The 21092-nt window shown below is 37.2% G+C and overlaps 1 protein-coding gene across 2 annotated transcripts in view; it reads right to left on the reverse strand.

Moving 5' to 3' along the window:
* ERBB4 (erb-b2 receptor tyrosine kinase 4) overlaps positions 1–21092 on the reverse strand; it is a gene marked incomplete at both ends in the record, with an annotated part of 1101913 nt that overhangs the window by 250667 nt on the left and 830154 nt on the right. For both annotated transcript variants that reach the window (XM_083354418.1, XM_083354419.1), the window contains 4 exons: positions 2481–2680; positions 8143–8233; positions 11448–11521; positions 19677–19803. In XM_083354418.1, the coding sequence (XP_083210544.1) occupies positions 2481–2680; positions 8143–8233; positions 11448–11521; positions 19677–19803 (492 nt within the window). The remainder of the gene's footprint in view (positions 1–2480; positions 2681–8142; positions 8234–11447; positions 11522–19676; positions 19804–21092) is intronic.

Raw genomic sequence — 21092 nt, forward strand, 5'->3', positions numbered from 1 at the left:
CAAGCCTGCAGGTGGCCTGGGTCTTTCAGCAGCCACAGCAGTTGGAGGCTTTTGGGGTGGTGGTGGTTGCCATTTGGGTTGCTCTGGCTTTGGCTCGGCTTCTGGTGGGGGAGGCTTCTTATAGCGGGCAAGCTGAATGTCTAGACTTACCACTGCCTGGTACCATTCTTGCAGCTGATTAGGTACCGCTCAATAGGCCTGAGAGAGGTGGTCATCCAACCCTTCCCTGAAGTGATGGACTATGGACTGCTCAGGCCACCTCTCTATCTGACCGGCTAACTTGCAAAACTCTTGTACGTACTTCAGGGTAGGCCTGCCAGCTTGGTTTATCTTATGGATTTGTTCTTCTGCTTTGAGGGCAATGGATGGGTCCTCAAATCTTTCTCTCAGTCCTAGAAGGAAGAGGTGGGGATCCTCCAATTCAGGGGCTTGTTCATTATATAAATTGTTCAGCCATTTGGATGCCTCTCCCTCTAAGCTGGATGCAATCACATCAACCATAGCACCTGGATTCAAATGAGAGTGCACTTGGTTGAGAAAAAAATAGCTTCTCTGGGTTCCCATCGAAGGTTGCTCTGAAAGGTGGAGCAATCATTGGCTGCTGGGGTCCCCACTGTGGCTGTTGCACCCCCAGTTGCTGCTGGCCCCACCTTGGCTGCTGGTGTATTCCCAGGGGTTGCACGTTTGGGGGCTGTGGCCACCAGCCCCTGCTGTGTTTGCAATACCGGAAGTACTGGCCTGCTGAGTTGCCGGAGGCCCCTCAATGGTTGCTGCCTGGGTGGTGGTTGCTGCCATTCCCCCTGCTGCTGGCCTGCCAGCAGCTGTGTTATCTTCAATTGCTGTAGGGCCCCCTGCAGCCTCCGAGGGGGATTGTTGCTGGATCTCCCTCATCTCTGGGCCCCTCTGCAGTTGCTGTGTATTCGGGGGCGGTGACCAACCTCCTTGCTGTGTTCATCCTCCCACCAGCTGCTGATCTCCTGGCTCCTGCACCACCCCAAGCTGTTGCAAGGCCTCTATTAGCTGCTGCAAGTTCAGAGGTTGCTGAACTTCCACCTGCGGGGGCTGCCAAACTCCCCATTGCTGCACAGGCCCCAGACAGGGGTTCTCTCTCTCTGTGGGCCTGGCAGGGGACTTCAGGGTCTGGAAGAGGGGCTGGAGGCCTCTCTCGGCAGGAGTTGTTCTCCGCTTCTCACTTCTAGCTCTTCAAATTTTTCTGCCAAATTTTCCACTGACTAACTACAAGCTGCAGACAGGTATTTCCACTTACCCAAGTCCTCAGTGGCAAATGATCTGGCAGCTCTCCACTGGTCTGGGGAATGTGATATCAGGAATCCTTTCATGGTAGCTCCACCTCATCTGCCTTTGAAGCCCCTGAGGGTGGCAAGGCTGTCTCAAGGCATCTGGAGTCTCCTTTGGGCTTGTCCCAATCTGTTGACAAGATCAGCTCTCCAAGCTGCTTGGTGTTTGCTCCCAGCTGGGAGGCCTGCAAATGCTCCTTCTCCACTGGCTTGCTGGATGTTGCTTTTCCCCTTGGGGTAGCAGCTGCTGCCAGGAAGCTGGCTTCAGCTAATTTGTCTTCCTCCATGATGAAATTTTCCCTGAATCTTTGTCAGCCTATCCCTCAAGCCTAGGGACAGCAGCTGGGGGTCAGGACCCCTAGATAGTTTGGAAAATTTGTAGATTTCATCTTAATGTCATGGTTCTGACAGATGAAACCCTTCAAAGAACTTCGAGGCATTGTTTACCTTAAAGAATCTTTATTCAAGTAGCATGGCATCGGCACATACATGGTCAAAGCCAAAATCTGAATTCCCCTCCCCTAAACACGTAGTATCAAAGCACAATTCCCTCCTCTAATTAACAGTCATGAATCACATTCTCCAATTAGTTTGAAATGCAGACCTTCCCTTCAGTTCTCCGACCTGCCATTTCTTATCATCTCTTATTTCAAACAACCTTGAAAAACAAAACACTCTACTACGATGTTGTTATGTCTAATTAATTCCCATACACATTCTTCCTCCTCCCTCCCAGTATCATATAATTCTAACTCTAAAAGTAACACACAAGTTAAGGGGAAATTGGCTGCATCTTCATATATTGTCAAAGCAAGAACATCCAATGTTAGCAGCATTGAAACATGCGTTGTATCAATTTGGACAGAAAATCCCAGTCTCTGCATTCAAGGAAGATAGGTTTTAAAAGTGGATGGGAGAACTCTTAATAAAGGTTGATCAAAACATTAATTCAACAAACCAGGTTTCACTGTCCTATCCCCTTGAATATTTTCAAAAAAGGTAGATTTATTAAGAAATTTCCAATGCATCATACAAATATAATAATATTGAACTTTTGTGCAAGTTTTCTAGATTATTTCATCTTTCACAAAGTAACTAATCACCATTTTCTAGTTCTAAACAATATATCCAGAGAGAGAGAGAGAAAAAAAATAGTTCATCTACCATGAGCAAAATACTTACTGCAGTTCTCGGCCTTCTTATTTCTGTGGATGACAGTCTTCTGGTTAGGTGAGCTGAAAAGGCTGGTCCAGTTGATGGTATGATAGTAGCATAAGTTACTGTTGTCAGTTATGTAAACATTCCCAGCACTGATGTGCTTCAGGGACTGGAACTGAAGAGATCTAATTCCTTGCTGCTTGAGAATAAGCAAGGAAAGTCCACTGGAAAAAGAAAAAAGAAAACAGCAAATCCATACGTGCATTAGAATCCCGCCATTACTTTAAGAACTTGAAGCTCAAAGAATGGAACAGCAGTTTAATTTAGGCACCTTCTCTCCATTTTTACACCATTCAATCACATGACGCTAGGAGGAAACTCTGCACAAAGCACAAATGCTCAAGGTACTAAAAGCAGCTTCATAAAAACCAACCATCCAGAGATCTGAACTAACCCAAATATGCTTTCCCTAAACCATAACTGAAAAGATAGACCTCATCATTATCAAGCATGACTGATTTACTTAAATGCTAAAAATATACCCAGCTAATCAATGCAAGCATTAGCTACAGCTTTTTCAAATTACAGAGTTGTCCCTGGACTAGGACTTGCAGGAACACAACCAAGTAGAGAATCATGTTGAATGAAGCAGCCAAGCAGAAAGAGAAGACTGCAGTATTTGCCACAATCACTAGGAAAAGCCCCAAAGAGCCAATACTGTACTAATACTTAATTACTGCAGAGGGTACCTGTTGGTGACCCAAACATATTGTTTTTCCATATGACTGCAGTAGAAAAGAAGTTTGAAAGTGACTGTAAACTCCTCCTATCATTAGAAATGCTTCCCTGGCAGCCAACAATGTTATCAGTGTAACAGATGAGCATCTCCTGAACCAAGAATACTGCATTTGTATTTTTTTGCTTTTTAAATTTTCTTTCCTACTTTGACTTGGAATGATCTTTTTCATTTTATCACTGTATCTCAAGATAGTGAAATAAAGAAGCCTGCAACAGGTAACCTTACAATCTTTAATCTCTCAGTGAGGGTGGTTGTCTATACCAAGATGTGCTCCAGGATGAAAAAAAGAAATAAAAATGAAATGTGCTACAAGAAATACTTTATTCTTCACTATGGAAAATGTAGATATCCAATCTACATATATTTTAGCATTTCATCTAAAAATCAAATGAAACAGGGTTTGTGTTTAACATAATTTAAAGACCAGAATGGAGTTTGGTCCATATTTAACCATTTCCATAGCTGTGTAGACCATTCCAGAATTAGTAACCAGAAACTTCCTTGACTCATCAACTGGAGGACCACAAGTGACCTAAATAAAGAGCTGTAGTTTCACAAGAAGGGGGTGGGTCCCATTTTTAAAGCCTTATTTATTTAGATTTGCTGGATTTTTAGATGAGAAGAGGAATAAGAAGAGGCAAAATGCTAATTTCTACCCTTAAAAAACATTTCATTCATTTTGCAAAATGGTCTGGAAACTGGCTAATGAAAATTAGTGACAAAATGGACAAACCGTGGTGCTTCCCAATTATTCTGAGCAAAAAGTGAAAATCAGTCATACTTTCCTCTGATGAGCAGGATGTTTGTTGATCTGGACTTCAGATTTCTGAGATTCCTACAAATTCCACTTCTGGATTCAGTTTGTCCTTACTAAGATCATTCATTTTTTAATAGTTATTTTACTAAAGATTTATTTATCACTGTATCTCAAGATAGTGAAATAAAGAAGCCTGCAACAGGTAACCTTACAATCTTTAATCATAAACCATAAAAACTAATACAAACTGAAAGAATGAAAAGAGAAAAAGGAAGATGCAGAAATGTAAAAATAGAAAAAAAATAGAAAGAAAAATAGAAAAGAACAAAAATAACGTAGTAAAGGAAAAGAAATAAAGTGATTTCCCCCTTCATCACAAGTATAAATCATTTTTGTAACTGATTGCCTTCTCTTAAAATACCAAATAACTCCTTCATATTACACTCAGCCCAAGAACAACATAGAATAATCCAGCCAAAGTTCAGTTCTTTATTTGCTCACACCAAATAGATAGAATCTTGCCAGACCAAAGCTTTACTACTCTCACCCTAATGGATATACTGTACCCTGGGAGATTCTAGGGAATTGGCTTTCCTAACTCTCTTCTTCTGTCTCCTAACCAGCTCCAGGCTGTGGAAAATCCATCTAGAGTTAAAAATAAAGAAAATTCTATTGGATGTAAGTAATTTGAAGACTTTGAGGTAAGGAAACCTAAAGAATAAAAAAATCAGAATTAGCCTGAGAACAAGATATGACCTGAAAAACAAGGAAATTGAAGAGCTGAAACAAAGAGTTGTAGCTATTGTGAAGAAAATAAAGTGATATAATAACCAAATAATGCAGTTTCAGCAAAACTTACAATTTTGAGCAAATCAGCATCAATTCTATAAGACCCTTGAAAGTGAACATGGTGCTACCACAAGTGAAAAACCTAACAAAGAAAATAGCCTGAAATTTTGGAAGAACTTGTGGGAAAATAACAAGAAACACAATGGGAATGGAAAATGAATCAAGCAGGTTGAAAACACTGTAAAAGTGACTAGAATGGAAGATGTTCACATAGCAAAAGAAATGGTGCAAAAACAAGCAAAGAAGGTCAAAACCTCAAGGGCCCCTGGTGTAGATGAGCTGCATAGATTCTGGTTGAAATCACTAATACGTTTGCTTGCAAAATTAGCAAACCAGATGAATCAGATTCTGGAAACACCAGAAAGTAAAAAATGTCCAGCAACTGGAAGAACTGTTTGATTCAGAAGGATGCAGAAAAGGAAAATAAACCTGAAAATTACAGGCCAATCACTTGCCTGTCAACAACATACCAATTACTTACAGGCATTATTGAAAACCAAATTTATGGATATCTAGGAAACAAGGACTTGCTGCCTATAGAACAGAAAGGGTCCTGCAAAAATTCAAGAGGAACCAAGACCAATTCTTCTTTTGAAGAATTCAAAGAAAAGACAAACAAATTGTTCATGGCCCCAACTGATTATAAGAAAACAGTTTTCCACACAGATGGACTGAGAAATGCTTAGACATTTTTGGAATTAGCAGCAACATCTAGAAATTCTTGAAGACTTACATGAAGCTATGGCCAACTAAGTTGATGGCCTGTGGAAAAGAACTTGTTGAAATTGAAATCAAACAATGAATCTTCCAAGGTAACTCATTGTCACCTCTGTTATTTGTATTTTCGATAGAGCCGCTCTACAAGCATTTTGAACAAAACAAGCTGTGGCTATGAGTTGGCTAAAAAAGGGTTGAAAATTTCCCATTTGCTCTACATGGATGATTTAAAACTGTTTTGAAAAACAAAAGCTGATTTGAGCTCCCTGCTGAAAAGCACTGAGGAGTTTAGCAGAGACACTGAAATGCAATTTGGCAATGACAAATGTGCAACAATTGCTATTAAGGCAGGAAAAATTGTTGAAGATGATGGATTTGAACTTGATAATGAAGAGTTGATAAAAGCAATAACACCAGAAGAAGGGTACAAGTACGTAGGAATTTTGGAAGTTTTTTGTTGCACAACCAAGTCAAGGAAGCTACTTCAACAAGATATATAAAGCAAGTCCAGAAAATCTTGAGATCAAAGCTGAATGGAGGAAATATCAATTAACACCTGGGCAGGGCCTATAATATGATACTCAGCTGGAATAATTTTGGACTTATTTAGACCTTGATAACTTGGATTGAAAGACAAGAAAACTAATGACAATGCACCATGCCCTGCACCCAAAAAGTGATATTGATCTATTGTACTTGCCTAGATTTCAGGATGGCAGAGAAATCTTACAGGTGAAACAAACTGTGGAAGAAAAAAAAGCATGGCTTAAATAATTACATAAAAAGAGCAAAAGAGCCTCTGCTAACAAGGGAAACCTTGTTTGAGATTGAAAGCAGAATATCAAAAGGAAAGAATTGAGCATTGAGTTTTTAACTGGAAAAAGAAGCCAATGCACAGTCAATACCTGAGGGACACTGAAAGAAAGGTAGATACAAAGAAACATGGAGATGGTTGAGATCAGCGGTGCTGAAGAAAGAAACAGAACATTTCATTTTGGCTGTCCAAAATGCCCAATGGACCCTGCAGACCAATTTTATGAAAGCAAAAATTCAACATGTCAGTAACAATAGCAAATATTGCTTATGCAGTGAGAAAGATGAGACAATGGATCATCTTATCAGTGTATGCAGCAAAATCTCACAAACTGATTATCTACAACATCATGATCAAGTTTCCAAAATTATACATTGCAAGCTTTGCCAGAGGTTTGGGTTTGAATGCAGCAAAAATTACCGGGAACACCAAATTGACAAAGTTCTTGAAAATGAACAGGTCAAGATCTTGTGGGTCTTTTGAATCCAAACAGACAAGACATCTGACCCGCAACACGGCTGACATCACTATTGTGGAAAAAAAATTCTGGTGCATTGATATTACAATATCAGGTAATGCATGAATCGAAGAGAAATAACTAGAAAAAATAACAAAATACTGCGATCTGCAAATTGAAGTTGAGCAATTGTAGAGCAAGAAATAAATGGTGTACCAATAATAATAGGAGACCTTGGAGCAATAGCCAAAGGACTGCCTAGCTACCTGGAAATTTTGAATTTATCAGACCTGAATATTCTGACTTTGTAAAAAAAAAACCCCACCTTACTTGGAACTGCCTATACTCAGACATTACCTTAACAGCTCTTAGGTCCTTCGTCACAGCTTGAACTGTTAGGTTTTTACCAGTCCCAGACTGAATTGAACTGAAGATTAAGTCTTTAGCAACAACAATAATATCTGGCTGAGTGTGCTATGAACAACAACAACAACAGCAACAGCAACAGCAACAGCAACAGCAACAGCAACAACAACAACAACAACAACAACAACAACAACAATAACAATAATAATAATAATAATAATAATAATAATAATAATAATAATAATAATAATAATTGGACATGGCAGAAGCTGGAGACAGCAGAATAGAAAATAAAGAACTGGACCGATAACAAAATACACGGAAAAATAAAAAATAGAATGACTGTGGAAAATGAAAGGAAAGGTAGTATAGTAATAGTTATATGTGGCCTGGGTGCAAACTCAAAATACCTGGAGCACTACTTGAACACCATCAGCATTGATAAAGCCACCATTGTTCAATTACAAAAGGCAGCTTTACTTGGAACAGTTTACTTCCTGTGACAATGTGACATCATCAAAGAAGAAGATCCACCTATCCCAGGTTCTTGGGAAGGGCTCAGCATATGGATAAAAATGCCAAATCCAGTCGAAACATCCGGTTGACTGTGCAATGAGCCATAATACCACAATTATAAAATCCACCTAGTAACTAATGTGATTAAAATAGAAAATGATGAAAAATACCAAACAGGAGTATAAACGGAATGGAATAGATGAATTCAAGTGTACAGTAGGTCCTTCCCTGTGTTAGAATTGTGGAAAAATCCAAGCCCCTGTTTATGGCAGCCTAGTACCAAAAGACTGGTTATGGGACCAAAACTTTAAATCAAAATCCCAACACTATTTTACTAAATTATAATTCCTATGGATTTTTTTTATAAATGAGAGCATAAACAATAGGAATATATATTTATGTATATCCTACCTGTATAGTGCTCTTCCACCAATAGTTAACAGATTTGAAAACACACTAAAATCTGTCATATTTTCAGGCCAAGATTGTATATTCAGGAATCCTATGGAAGATGAAATCACAGGAATTAGAAAATATGCCTGCTGCAATTATGGCAGCATTTCACACTTGAAAACTGTATTAAGAGCAGAGAACATTTGGAGCTGTCCAACCTGTAAATTTAGAGCAAAAGGTATTCTCCATAATGTTCTCCACAGAGGAGACAGTTGTTTGAAAAATAACTGAAAATAAACAAACCAAATAAGATAATAATAAAGGCCCTGTAAAGGCTAATATTGTTCAATCTGTATACCTACCTTACTCTGTACACCGCCCCGAGTCCCTCGGGAGAAGGGCGGTTTATAAAAACAAACAAACAAATAAATAAATAAATAATATACTGTAAGTATTGTGGCTTAAGTTTTAATATATAGTATTGCATAAAATATATTAATATTAAACATTAATATATAAATAAAAATTGGTATTGAAACATAATTGAAACATAAAACAAGAAGTGAAGTGGGAAGATATACTGTATAGTAGGGATGACCATTATATTTTGATGAATTCCAGAGCTCAAGGTGGAATGGGATAATTGAAAAGAATTGAACTCTGAAGTAACCCATAGCAGCCTCAGAGTTTCGGCAGATTAAGTGCCTCTCTCACTCTCTTTGCAGGAGGCTTTGGAACTGTTTTGGACAAGTTCAACTCCTTGGAACCAGACGGTTTACATCCCAGGGTTCTGAAGAAGATGTGATCTTGGAACTACTGAATAGAATCTTTCAGACCTCCCGGAGCACTGGGGAACTACCAGAGGACTGGGAAAGAGCTGATGTGGTTCCCATCTTCAAAAAAGGTGAGGAGTGGATCCAGCAAACTACAAGCCAATCAGCTTGACATCAATACCTGGGAAAATCCAGGAAAATATCAACAACCAGAAGATTTGTGAACACCTAGAAATCAACAAGGTGATTACTACAGGCCAGCATAGGTTTTGTAAAAGTAGATTATGCCAAACAAATCTTGCTGCTTTCTTTGATAAAGCAACTAAATTAGTAGAATAAGAAAATGCTAAGGATATAGTATACTTAAACTTCAATAATGCATGTGACAAAGTAGACCACAGCCTACTTCTTGGTAAGACAAAACAATGTGGCATAGACAGTTCCATCACAAGATGCATTTGAAATTGGCTGATCAACCACATTGAACATGTGGTACCTCGAGATTCTGTCTTGGGCCTAATGCTCTTCAATATCTTCATAAATGATCTAGATGAGAGGACAATAGGGGAACTCATCAAATTTGCAGTTGATATTAAGCTGGAGGGAATTGCTAACACTTTGGAAGATGGACTCAAGATTCAGAAGGATCTTGCCAGACTTGTGCATTGAGCCATATCCAACAAAATGCTGTGAAAAGTAAGGTCCTGCACTTAGGCAGGAAAAATGAAATGGCACAGGCATATGATAGGCAGGACCTGGCTCAACAGTAGTAACTGTGAGAGGAATCTAGGTCTCCTGGTGACAACTGCTTAAATATGAACCAGCAGTATATTTCAGCTGCCAGAAAATCCAATGCAGTCCTAGACTGCATCAACAAAGGGATAGCATCAAGATCACAAGAAGTGACAATATCACTTTATACTGCACTATAAATATCTATATATGTCACAAAACAGGTTATTCTCTATCTGTACTGGGATGGTTAATGGAAAAACAGATGAAACTTGATAAATTTGTACAAGTTAGCCTTTCATAAAGTTAAATGTTCATAAGTCAGTTTCCTAACAGTTAGGAAAGTTCCTTGGAACTAAGGAAGCCAATAGTCACATTAATGATAATACTTTGCAATTATATACTGCAGTGATTTATAATGCTCAAGCATATATATCATTTCATTATGTAAAAATACATAATGATTAGCACATGATATTATCTCTATACAGAAAAATGGAAGATGGAACTGGGCCAAAGGATCAGAACGGATAGTCCTCCCACTTACAACAACAATTGAAACCAGATTTCCCATTGTAAGCCATTGCAGTCATAAGTCATCATGTGAACAGAACAATTTTGCCACCATTTTTATAACATAAGTTGAGTCACCATGGTCATAAGTTGAGTTATGTGTTTATAAATATAAATCCACCTTAACTGATGGTGATTTTGCCACAAACCAGCAAAAAACATCACAAACTGCATTCATGTGACTGCAGAATGCTGCAACTGATCATAACCAGTTGCGACCCTATCTGGACCGAGATGCCCTACGCACAGTCACTCATGCGCTCGTGACCTCCCGTTTAAACTACTGCAACAGTCTCTACATGGGACTGCTCTTGAGGACCACTCGGAGGCTTCAACTGGTGCAGAATGCGGCCGCGCGAGTTGTGATGGGGGCTTCCCGATACTCACATGTAACACCTCTACTTCGCGAGCTGCATTGGCTTCTGGTTGCCCTTCGGGTGAGATTCAAGGTGCTGGTGATGACCTATAAAGCCCTTAATGGCTTGGGTCCGGGTTATCTGAGGGAACACCTGCTGCCGGCATCAAGCTCCCTTCGTCCCATGTGCTCCCACAGGGAGGGCCTTCTCAGGATACTGCCGGTTAGGGAATGCCGGCGGGTTATTCCTAGGGGAAGAGCATTCTCTGTGGGCACGCCTGCCCTCTGGAATGATTTACCCGTGGAACTTAGGACCGCCCCCGATCTGCGTTTGTTTCGCTGGGACCTGAAAACCTGGTTTTTCGATCTATCAGGCCTGGACTGAAGGGGTTTTAGCTTTTTTAAATGTTGTTTTAATTGGGCTTAATTAATTTAATGTATTTTAATTCTATATTATTTTTATATTGTATTTTATGCTGCCCTGTAAACCGCCCTGAGTCCTTCGGGAATAGGGCGGTATAGAAATTTAAATAAATAAATAAATAAATAAATAAATAAATAAATAAATAAATAAATAAATAACTGCAAGCCAACAGCCAAGTGCCCAAATTGTTATTATATGACCATGGCAGAAGGGCAACAGTCATAAGTTCACATTTGGATTGTTACTGTTTCAGAGGCCATCATTAATTCTAACTGTTGTTAAGCAAATAATCATACATGGAGGGCTACCTGTATCTTATCAGGGCCATCTTGTGAACTCATGGCTAGAAGGAAAATATGTTAAGAATTTGTTCATGCACTTATCATACTGCAATGTTAGCTTTTAAAAGCATGCATTGAAAAGGAGAATAAACAAATGTACAGACTACTCAGATTATGTAGGTTACCTGTTATCTCTCTCACTGTTTGGAAGACATGTAAATTCTGCGGGTCAATTGCTTCAATTGTGTGATATGGATCCCTGGAAGATAGCAATGACACATTGTGATAATTTGAGTATGAAATTATGCAGACAGATTTACCCCAAATCTTGTGTGGTATCTTTACCTTTACCTTTCCTAACCAGGAAGAGAGTTTTCTGCCAGTTTAAATTAGTACAAATCCCATCACACCTTAAATTGTCTGAATCTGCTTAAGTCTCCAACATCTTTCAGTAGCTCACAAAGCTCCCTGGTTCTACTGGCAGGAAAAAAAAAGAATTGCACTCTCAATATTCTAGTTGTAGATACAGCTGGAAAATGCAGTTTTCCAAAAGGATATTCACACAATTCCATCTTCCATGCATACTTGATTCTAGTGAACCAGGGAGAGAATAAATCTTCCTTTCTTCCTTCTTCCCTTCTATTCTCTCTGATCTGAATGATAGCATTTATATAAATGGATAATGGGATAAAAGCTTGAACTTCTTTGTGGGAAGAAAGAAAAGAAGAGAAAAGTATGAAGCGGAATTGTTTTCCAACTCAAATTAAAATTTGTTATGTGAACATCATGTTCATCTTACATTTCTAAATGATATATTATAAAATCTTGGCAGAATGAATGCTGTTCTTGCCACCACCGGTTTTGCTGCTGATATTTCCATCTATTAGAGCTAATAAAGAATACAAAAATGCCATTACTTATTTGATCAGCCAGAATTTATTTTCATGGTTACTGCATTTTATTTACATTTTGAATTGGTCTTAGGATTGTTCCACAAAGTTTCAGAACCCACTTCAATCCACATCTTAAGAAAGAAGGACTCTTGGAGACAAGGTTGTCCAAGCAGGAACTTTTACTAAGAAATAGAAGATAGTGGGTATAATAGACAGGCTCTGAGAAATGCCTTCACAGATTGATATTTTTAAATGTCCGCAAGTAAGCCTCACCCCACAGTTCATTCATTCAGTTCCAGATCAGCCAAGTTCCAGGTGGTAAGCCCCTCATGGGAAGAGGAGAAACATCAGTCCATTCATAGCAAAATCATTCCCACCCCCTCACATTCCATCCGGAGAAACAAACCAGATTCCGGAGGGTTTCATTCCATCCCCTTTCTTAGTTGCCTGTAAGATGAGAGGGAAAATGCCTCTCATTGATCTTATTGTGATGGATAGCAGGCAGACAGAATAAACAAAAGATTACATTTGAGAAAGTAAGTGAAAGCAATAAAAACCCATGCTTGTTCCCTCTCCTCCTTGGGAATGGCAGAATCCAGGGGGGTTGAGATTTGAGAGTTAGAAATGAAATATAAATGGATTCTGACACTTATCTGTTAAATATTTCTGATTAGAAAAGTCAATCTATTTTTACAAGTTGTTGAAAACTGCAAGCAGTTTAAATTATTTTTATTTAAATGAATGCATTTAAATAGATATTTAATTAATTTTCTTTTAAATACCTGCTGAAACGAATACGTGTCCCCTAGCAATTGGGCAATTAATTCAGTCTGGGCTAAAATCTTAATAAATTACATCAAGGTTCTTATGTGAAGGCATGCACAGACACTATCATTTCAATGTGTTTATATGTTGTTCTTCCCTTTACTGATGTTCAGTAAAGAAGCATATAATGTGACATTTTTGGAAGAATGTCCATGCCATTTGTACATTTCAAAACAATACACAGATGACACCAAGTTTGTTTTTCCCCCTTAAAATCTGTGTACTGACATGTTTAATATGATTAAAACTGAGTTATTGCTAGGTTTGAATTATAATGTTTTCACTGCAGATTTCCAAGCAAAAGATCAATCCCCATCTCCACTTCAAACCAGCCTCCTCTGAGGTTTCATGGATGCCAGTGACAGGAGGCGAAAAAAGAGAGGAACTGACCTTTTAACTCGACAAGTTACATGACATGAGCCTTGTTTGGTTGGGTTGAAAATTGAGATTCAAGGGAAGAAAAACAGTGAAAATACACTTTGGAAACAGCAAAGATAAAGTAATCCAGGAAGGATAACAGAAAATGTAGAACTCAAGGAATTTTTTTGAGAAGATATATATATTCTCCTTTCTTGGAATTATAAACTGACCCACAAGAGAAAGGACAAAAACCAAAAAAAATCACAAGACAAAGACCACTGTTTGTCTGCTTCCTGTGGAATTATAAATAATGCCACAAGAGAAAGACTACATCATCTTAGATTCACTGGAAGTGTTTGCACGCAGAATAACTAGAAGAAAGAGACTCACAATGTAGTTATGTGCAACGGGTGCACCATGTTTGTTTTCCAGCCCATAGAAGGCTTAAATTATATTTGCACAAAATGTAAATTAGTCAAATTAATAAAAGAAAAATGAAAGTCTAGAGGCATGACTAGCCACTCTGAGACCAGTCATTCTGAAACTTATTGGTGAACATGATGAACTCCTAGTAAAGGCAGGAGTCAGTATCCAAACAAAACACACACACACACACACACACACACACACACACACACACACACACACACACTACTTGAAAACAGAAAGGGCAATGGAAATGGCAGTAGATCAAAAAGCCCAAAAATGTGGCTTCCAGTTCCGGATCCCAGCATGGCCAGACACACGAGGGAATTGTTCCTCGCATTGCCTGGATTTCTTCATGGGGGGCCCTGTAAAGGGGTCAAAAGTTGCCCTGGAGGGGCAGCAAGTGGGGGAGAGGTCTCTCCAGTCAGTGGTAGAAGGGAGGTGGCCCTCCTATTGGCTTGGAGCTACTCTCAAAGCACTTGAAAGCACTTGAAAACTGGGTGAGAATTGCCTTCTTCTTTTCTTAATTGTCTACTTTTCCTGTCAAAGCTTTCCAAATTTGTTTCCCCTTGCAAGGAGAGAGGGAAGTGATTTTTTCCCCACCCTTCTTAATGCCGGCCTTTGTCTACATTGGGAGAGAAAAGAAAAAGGCTTGAACTAAATGATACTGATTAATTGGACTTACTGCCTTTCTACCTTTTGCCCAAAGTTCCTATATTAATAGAAATGGACTATTCTACCTATTAATCTAACAAAGGGGGGAAAAAAGGGAAAAAAAAGAAATAAATAAAAAGTCTGTGGTGGAAAAGAATTTGAAGTACTCTGGGGACATCTAGTGGCCAGATCTGTGAATACCATTGGGAAACAAGCTTGCTTACATTTTGGACTGACCTTGGATTTAGATTTAGATAAGAAACTGAAACAGCTGGGGATGAATTTGGTTTAGACTTGTGGAGGTGGCCACTTACTGATTTTTGTTTGGAAAAATAGCCTCCACTAAAGACTATTTATAATTACTATAAAATGGAAAATGATCAGCCACAAACCTCACTTGATTATAACCTTATATTTGAAACAAACTATAGAGTCATTGAGATGTCTATCTCCAGATTAAATAATTTACATGCCAACTTTAATTTACAAACTGAAACCCAAACTGCAACTAAAGAATATAACAAACTTGGAAGATACTACTATTGAGATGGAGGAATATAAGCAACAGCAACAAAATACTGAAAAAACTATTATCCAAAACCTGACTTTAGTCAAAGAACCTACAATTTTTAAAGTACAAGGAACTACTACTATGACAGACAATCCTAAAGACCAACAACAATCTAGGCAAAAACTTAATGTTCAACTTTTGACCCTTTCTAAAGAGCCTATAACTTCAGAAGTACACTACAGGCAAGATAGTGATGCCAACATAGAGAACGCCGAAGACCAACTAGGATAACCTTTGGAAAGCCTGGACAGTCATTTACTAATTATAAAGCTGGATAAGATTTTCTCCTTAAAACAGATTAACCCAGATGGAAGAAGAATCCAGAGTGAACTGTAGACAGAGATGTTAGAGCAAATAAAGAGAGTGGAATTAACATGGCAACAATATAAGGAATATAAATGGTTCAACCTTTGTACATTGCTGATGGTTGGATGGCCTCCTCTGGTGCAAATAATATGCATGCGAGCAAAAGAAGATGCACTTGGCAATTTAAAGCCCTTGGTCTGGAAACCCGACTGGCAAAAAAAGAAACCTAGAGTTACATTTAAAAAATGAATTCCTAGAGAACTATTATAGGTCATTTTGTTAGTAATTAGTGTCTTATTAGGATCTGAAATAGAAAATATTCATGATAGAATTAAAATGTGTTTAAGTACTTATTAGGCTTATTCCAAATATTATAAACTTATATATTGACATAATGGAAAATTGGCTTATAGATCCTATGTTTGATGTTAAAATTTTGGTTATGTATAAGTAGAAGTAGATGGATAAATATAGGCTCTCTGATTGGTAACTTATGATGTATCAGGATATGAAACAAACAATGTTTATTAGGTAGAAGTTAGCTATTTAACTATTGGATATATGTTAGATGATACAATCTTTGGTATAATAAAATAAGGGAATTTTGGGTTGTGAAAACTTTTTGGAATGTCAAAGGTTAAACTTGGATACTATAATTAACATCAAAATTAGATAAAATTTAATAACAGGATATAGATATACTTCATTGAAATTGGACTGACAAAATCTTCTTTAATTGACCATGCTATTGTTAGAAATTTGTTATTTCAAATATGTTGTATTGAATGTTGAGGGAAATAGAGAAGGATGCTATGATAATGTAACCCGAACTATGTATTGAAAACTCTGTTATTCAACTGATGACTACCCAGGTACCATGATGCTTTCCAGATATATAGGTTGTAAATTGAAAAACTAATAAAAATGTTTTTTTTAAAAAAAAAAACCCAAAAATGTCTGTGTCCCCACCTTGAGCTGAGCAACTCATTTCATACCCTTTCCCTGAAAAAAAAAACATTCAGACACCTGGAGACGTCTTCATTAAGCATTCCAATGACAGGAAGTAAAGTAGCTCAGACTTCCCCAAAGGAAAAAAGGTGTGTGTTGATAATAGATGACTCACTAAGAATCAGAAGAACAGAGTCAACAAGTTTTAGACAAGACAATTTTCTTGAGAGGTGTGTTGTCTCCCAGGTGCAAAGATTAAAGATGTGATAGAGAGGTTCATGAAAAAAAACAATCATTTCCACTGATTATTATCCTTTATTTCCTCTTCTATGTTGGGATGAATGAAACAATTAAGCGTTTGAAAACCAGGCACAAAAATATCTGGGAGTGCAGGTGATGTCTCATCTGTACTTCCAACAAATGGTCAACATCCAGTAAGGAAAAGAAGAATTTAGAAGTAAATTGCTTGCTGAAGGGATGATGCCACTGAGTACTTTGGACTTCCTAGACCAAGGTTTGAATTACATACAGGAAGGGCTTCTGGCAAGAAATGGGCTATACCTCATCAGGACTGGGAAGAATGTGTTTGGAAAACAACAAGCTCAGCTCATCCAAAGGGCTTTAAATTATAACTGGAAGGAGAGGGAGACCAATCTTTAACATCAAACCCCAAGCATAATCCATAAGATGACTGATTAGACAATGAAAAAGGGAGTGATGAGATGGAAGGAGAACTCAGGTTGTTTAGATCCTTCTAAATCTTGGGTCTATCATCCAAAGTGTTAACAAGCCCAGCTTGGTGTCATCTCCAAATTTGACAAGCTCCCCTTCTACACCTTCATCTAGATTATTTATAATGTTGAAGACACTGGACCCAAGGCAGAACCTTGTAGTTTCCCACTGTAAGCTTCTCCAATGTAGTTATCGTATTGTTGATGGCTACACACTAAATTTATGCATTTGGAAGCAGACAGAAATGTTCCCTTGCTATTCTTCATTCACAGAAAAGTAACACATATTTCTTATGTCTATTTGTTTATCTCTATAGATATGTAAAATAAGTGTAGGGATAGATTAGGAAAAAGAGACTAATACTAGGAATTCATTAATATAATTAAGAAATGGAATCATTTCCAGATTTTATTCTGAAGTTGAAAGGAGTACAAAAGAATATTCACATTGAAATGAAAGATTTAAAATCAAATAATTGACAATCAAAATTATTTACATTTCCTATTCACAATTTAGAATCTGTTTCATGGAACTAGTTTCATCAATATACATTTTTATTTAGCATAAAATTCTACCATCTGGAAGAAAAACATGTTTTAAAGCAAGTATGTAAAATTCAAAGTTTGTATTCCTTAAATTAAAATACACTTCATGTATTAGGAACTCAAATCATGCTTTGTCAATAGACAGATTCTGATTTCCAGTCACCCAGCAAACTGCATTATTGAAACACAACTGATCATTTGAAGACTTATTCAATTGTTTTAAATTCCAAATATTATATAAAAATATGCAGAAATATCTTGTCGCAGTTTTACTTTTTCATGTTTTTTCTGGTCTTGTAAAGTTCCAGGTCTATACTATACTAATACAGTGTTCCTACTAATTAAATATGATTAAAACAGTGATCAAGCAATCATTACGTTCTTTTGCTTAGGTAAAGGTAAAGGTTCCCCCGCACATGCGTGCTAGTCGTTTCTGACTCTAGGGACCGGTGCTCATCTCTGTTTCAAAGCCGAAGAGCCAGCGCTTGTCTGAGGACGTCTCCGTGGTCATGTGGCTGGCATGACTAGACACCAAAGGCGCACGGAATACTGTTACCTTCCCACTATAGTGGTCCCTATTTTTCTACTTGCATTTTTACATGCTTTCGAACTGCTAGGTTGGCAGAAGCTGGGACGAGTAACAGGCACTTACTCTGTTATGCGGCACTCAGGATTCGACCCGCCAAACTGCCGACCTTCTGATCAACAAGCTCAGCGTCCTAACCCACTGAGCCACCGCGTCCCTATTGCTTAGGGTTAACTAAACCCATAGGTTTAGAGAATAGCTACAATTGTGTTTGGAATGTTCTGGAAAAATAGATAACAATGAGATGTGGTTACTGCTATGAGTTGAACCAAAATTGTCTACTTTTTACATAGAACAATATTACACTATTTTAAAAGCCAAAATTTATACCTTTTGTTTCTAAATTTAGCATCCTACTGTAGGTCTAGCAACAGTTTTCCCAAAGTGAATTACTATTCCAGAAATCAGAGGAGAGGAAAAGGAAAATGTCATGCAAAATTACTGCAGTCAATTAAACTGAATAAAGATAATTTGTACTATCCTACTGCTCTTCATGCCATTCATAAGACACTTAGTTTCTGGAAAAGCAAAGATGATCAACATTTCAGCTAAAAATATCAAAGATAATTTCTTCAGATATAAATTACAATGACTAAAATCTCATGACACAACTCTATGACAGAACACTATAGTTGTAATTGTAATCCTACAATCAAATCACTGAAATGTTTAAAAATATGATCTCATAATATTTCAGTCAATTAAAATAAAAAGTTATTGGGCACACAACTCTTTAAAAATGATGCAAGTTGATATGCAAGAAGAATTAACTGAGGAAATCAAATATACGTGGTAACATTACATGAAAATACTTGTTATAATCTATTATTATTAATGTTTTCATGGTTTTGTGGCAATTTGTCATGGATGTTTTAATCTGAATTGTTTGTTTATGCTCTTAGTTATTTTGAATCACCAAGAGTATGTATGATTCTGTAATATATAGATTAGGTAGGTAGGTAGATAAGTAAGTAGGTAGGTAGATAGACAAACAGGGGGTTCCAATTCCAATTCTTGTATATGATACTGATAGGAAATACCTTTTTGCTAATTTTAGCAAACAATCTTCATGTTAAAGGATAAACTACCTTGCATAATCCAGCACCTCCATTCTAAAGCTAACTTTTTTTCTGATAGGTTTCAATTCAGTTTTCAAAATTTAGTGATTTTCCTATGTCTATGGTTGTCTCCTATGCCTCTGCTTTCCTTGAAATTAGTCAATGGATTTCTTTCAGCTACACTGATTTATTCTAATTGGGTTCAAAATCTCTGAAATAGTTTTGATCAATCTTCTCATAAAATCCACAGGAGAACCCAAACTAGGACAGTAGTATGAGGCATCTTTATGATAGCCTAAAATTTCTTTTTGATGTTATCTTATCAACTTTTATGCTTAAAAATTTAAATCTGGATGAACCCACTACATAATCCTCTTAGACATGTAACTATCCAGGTGACTTTGGCCTAGTATATCATTTCAAGTATTAAAAGACAGAACTGCTGCATAGTGTAACTGGATTTTTTTTAAAAAAAATGTTGGTGTTAAATGTTACAAAATTTTCACTTACCCATGAATTCCAGTGACAAGGAAGATCAAGTTCCCATTGATCTTGGTGCAGTTGATAAATTTATCAATGTTACTGGAGTCTACAGTTTGAGCATACATCAAACTTCCTGTACCTATGCCATCACATGCTGCAAAAATAAACAACTTTGTAAAAATATGCAATCAATATACATGGATTCTTTGTATGTGACTAATGACAGCCTAGGCTGAAATTATAATTAGCGGAGTGCGGCAAGGTGGTATGGTAATTACTACAGGTAAGACTGAAAACATGAAGCCTATATTGTAGCATATGGATTAGTCACAGAATGATTGTAGTTATATTTCTAGTAGAAAGTCACTTACATGGAGAGAAAAGTTCTAAAGCAATTGTTTATGACATATGTATCACTACTGAATGGAGTGATCAAGGCAACCTGATTAGAAGTGAACTGGGACAGATCTTGTACAAATACATTATAAACTGGGAAGTAATAAGTACTGATGATAGTGAGAAAGGAATCAGGAAAAGAACATTCTGTCAATAAGTCAAGAAAATGGCTATGTTTAATTTTTTTTAAGTTGATGTGAAATCCTTAGTTTAAGAATTGCACATTGGTTTTGGAAGTCATATATTCCAGGGCCTTCAGACATAAATCTCCATCTTTTGTTCTTTTATCTTTCATTTCAAAATAAATAATCTAAAAAAAACCCTCTTCTCTATTTCATCCATGCTTAGCCCTGAGCATAACATAAAACCAAATTATGTTAGGAAATGCTTTATAAGGCAATCTATAGAATGCCTTGACTTGCACACATGACTGTGTATTGCCATAAAAGAGGTGTTTTTTAGTAGCAGTACTAGAAATATTATGCAAAGATACAAACCATGCAAGATGAAGCAAAAAATACACTATAGAACCCTTCTAGCTACAACTCTTTTCACAGTCACAATGGAGCAATACTAATGTTCAAAATCCTGTAAAAAACAATAGCTGGGTGATATCTTTATTAATACAATCAAAACAACAAAAACATGGGTGAAACTATAAAGATCTTCAAACTACTTTACTAAAACTCCAGAAACATTTTAAGTATCTTGAGGCTTTTATTCCTATTTCTTTTCTTATAGTTTATAAAATGAATTATTTGACCCTGTACAATAAAAAGGATTTGCTTCTCATTACACAGAGAGAGGAAAAAAGAAATATTTGATTCAATAAATCTAAACAGAGTGTTACAGGGCTCAAATCCCTCATATCTTCAGGTAAGGCTCATAAAATTGATTGTTCCTCCTATGGAGTTACAGCTGTGTGTAAACTTTACATATCCTTAATCAAATGATACATTTGCATGAATCCCAAAGTGAAGCAAAGCAAAGCAAAGCAATCTTTATACAGTACTAGTAGTTTTCACTTTACTGACTGCTGACCATTTG

The sequence above is a fragment of the Vipera ursinii genome, assembly GCF_947247035.1.
Source record: "Vipera ursinii genome assembly, chromosome: 1".
In the NCBI taxonomy this organism is placed as follows: Eukaryota; Metazoa; Chordata; class Lepidosauria; order Squamata; family Viperidae; genus Vipera; species Vipera ursinii.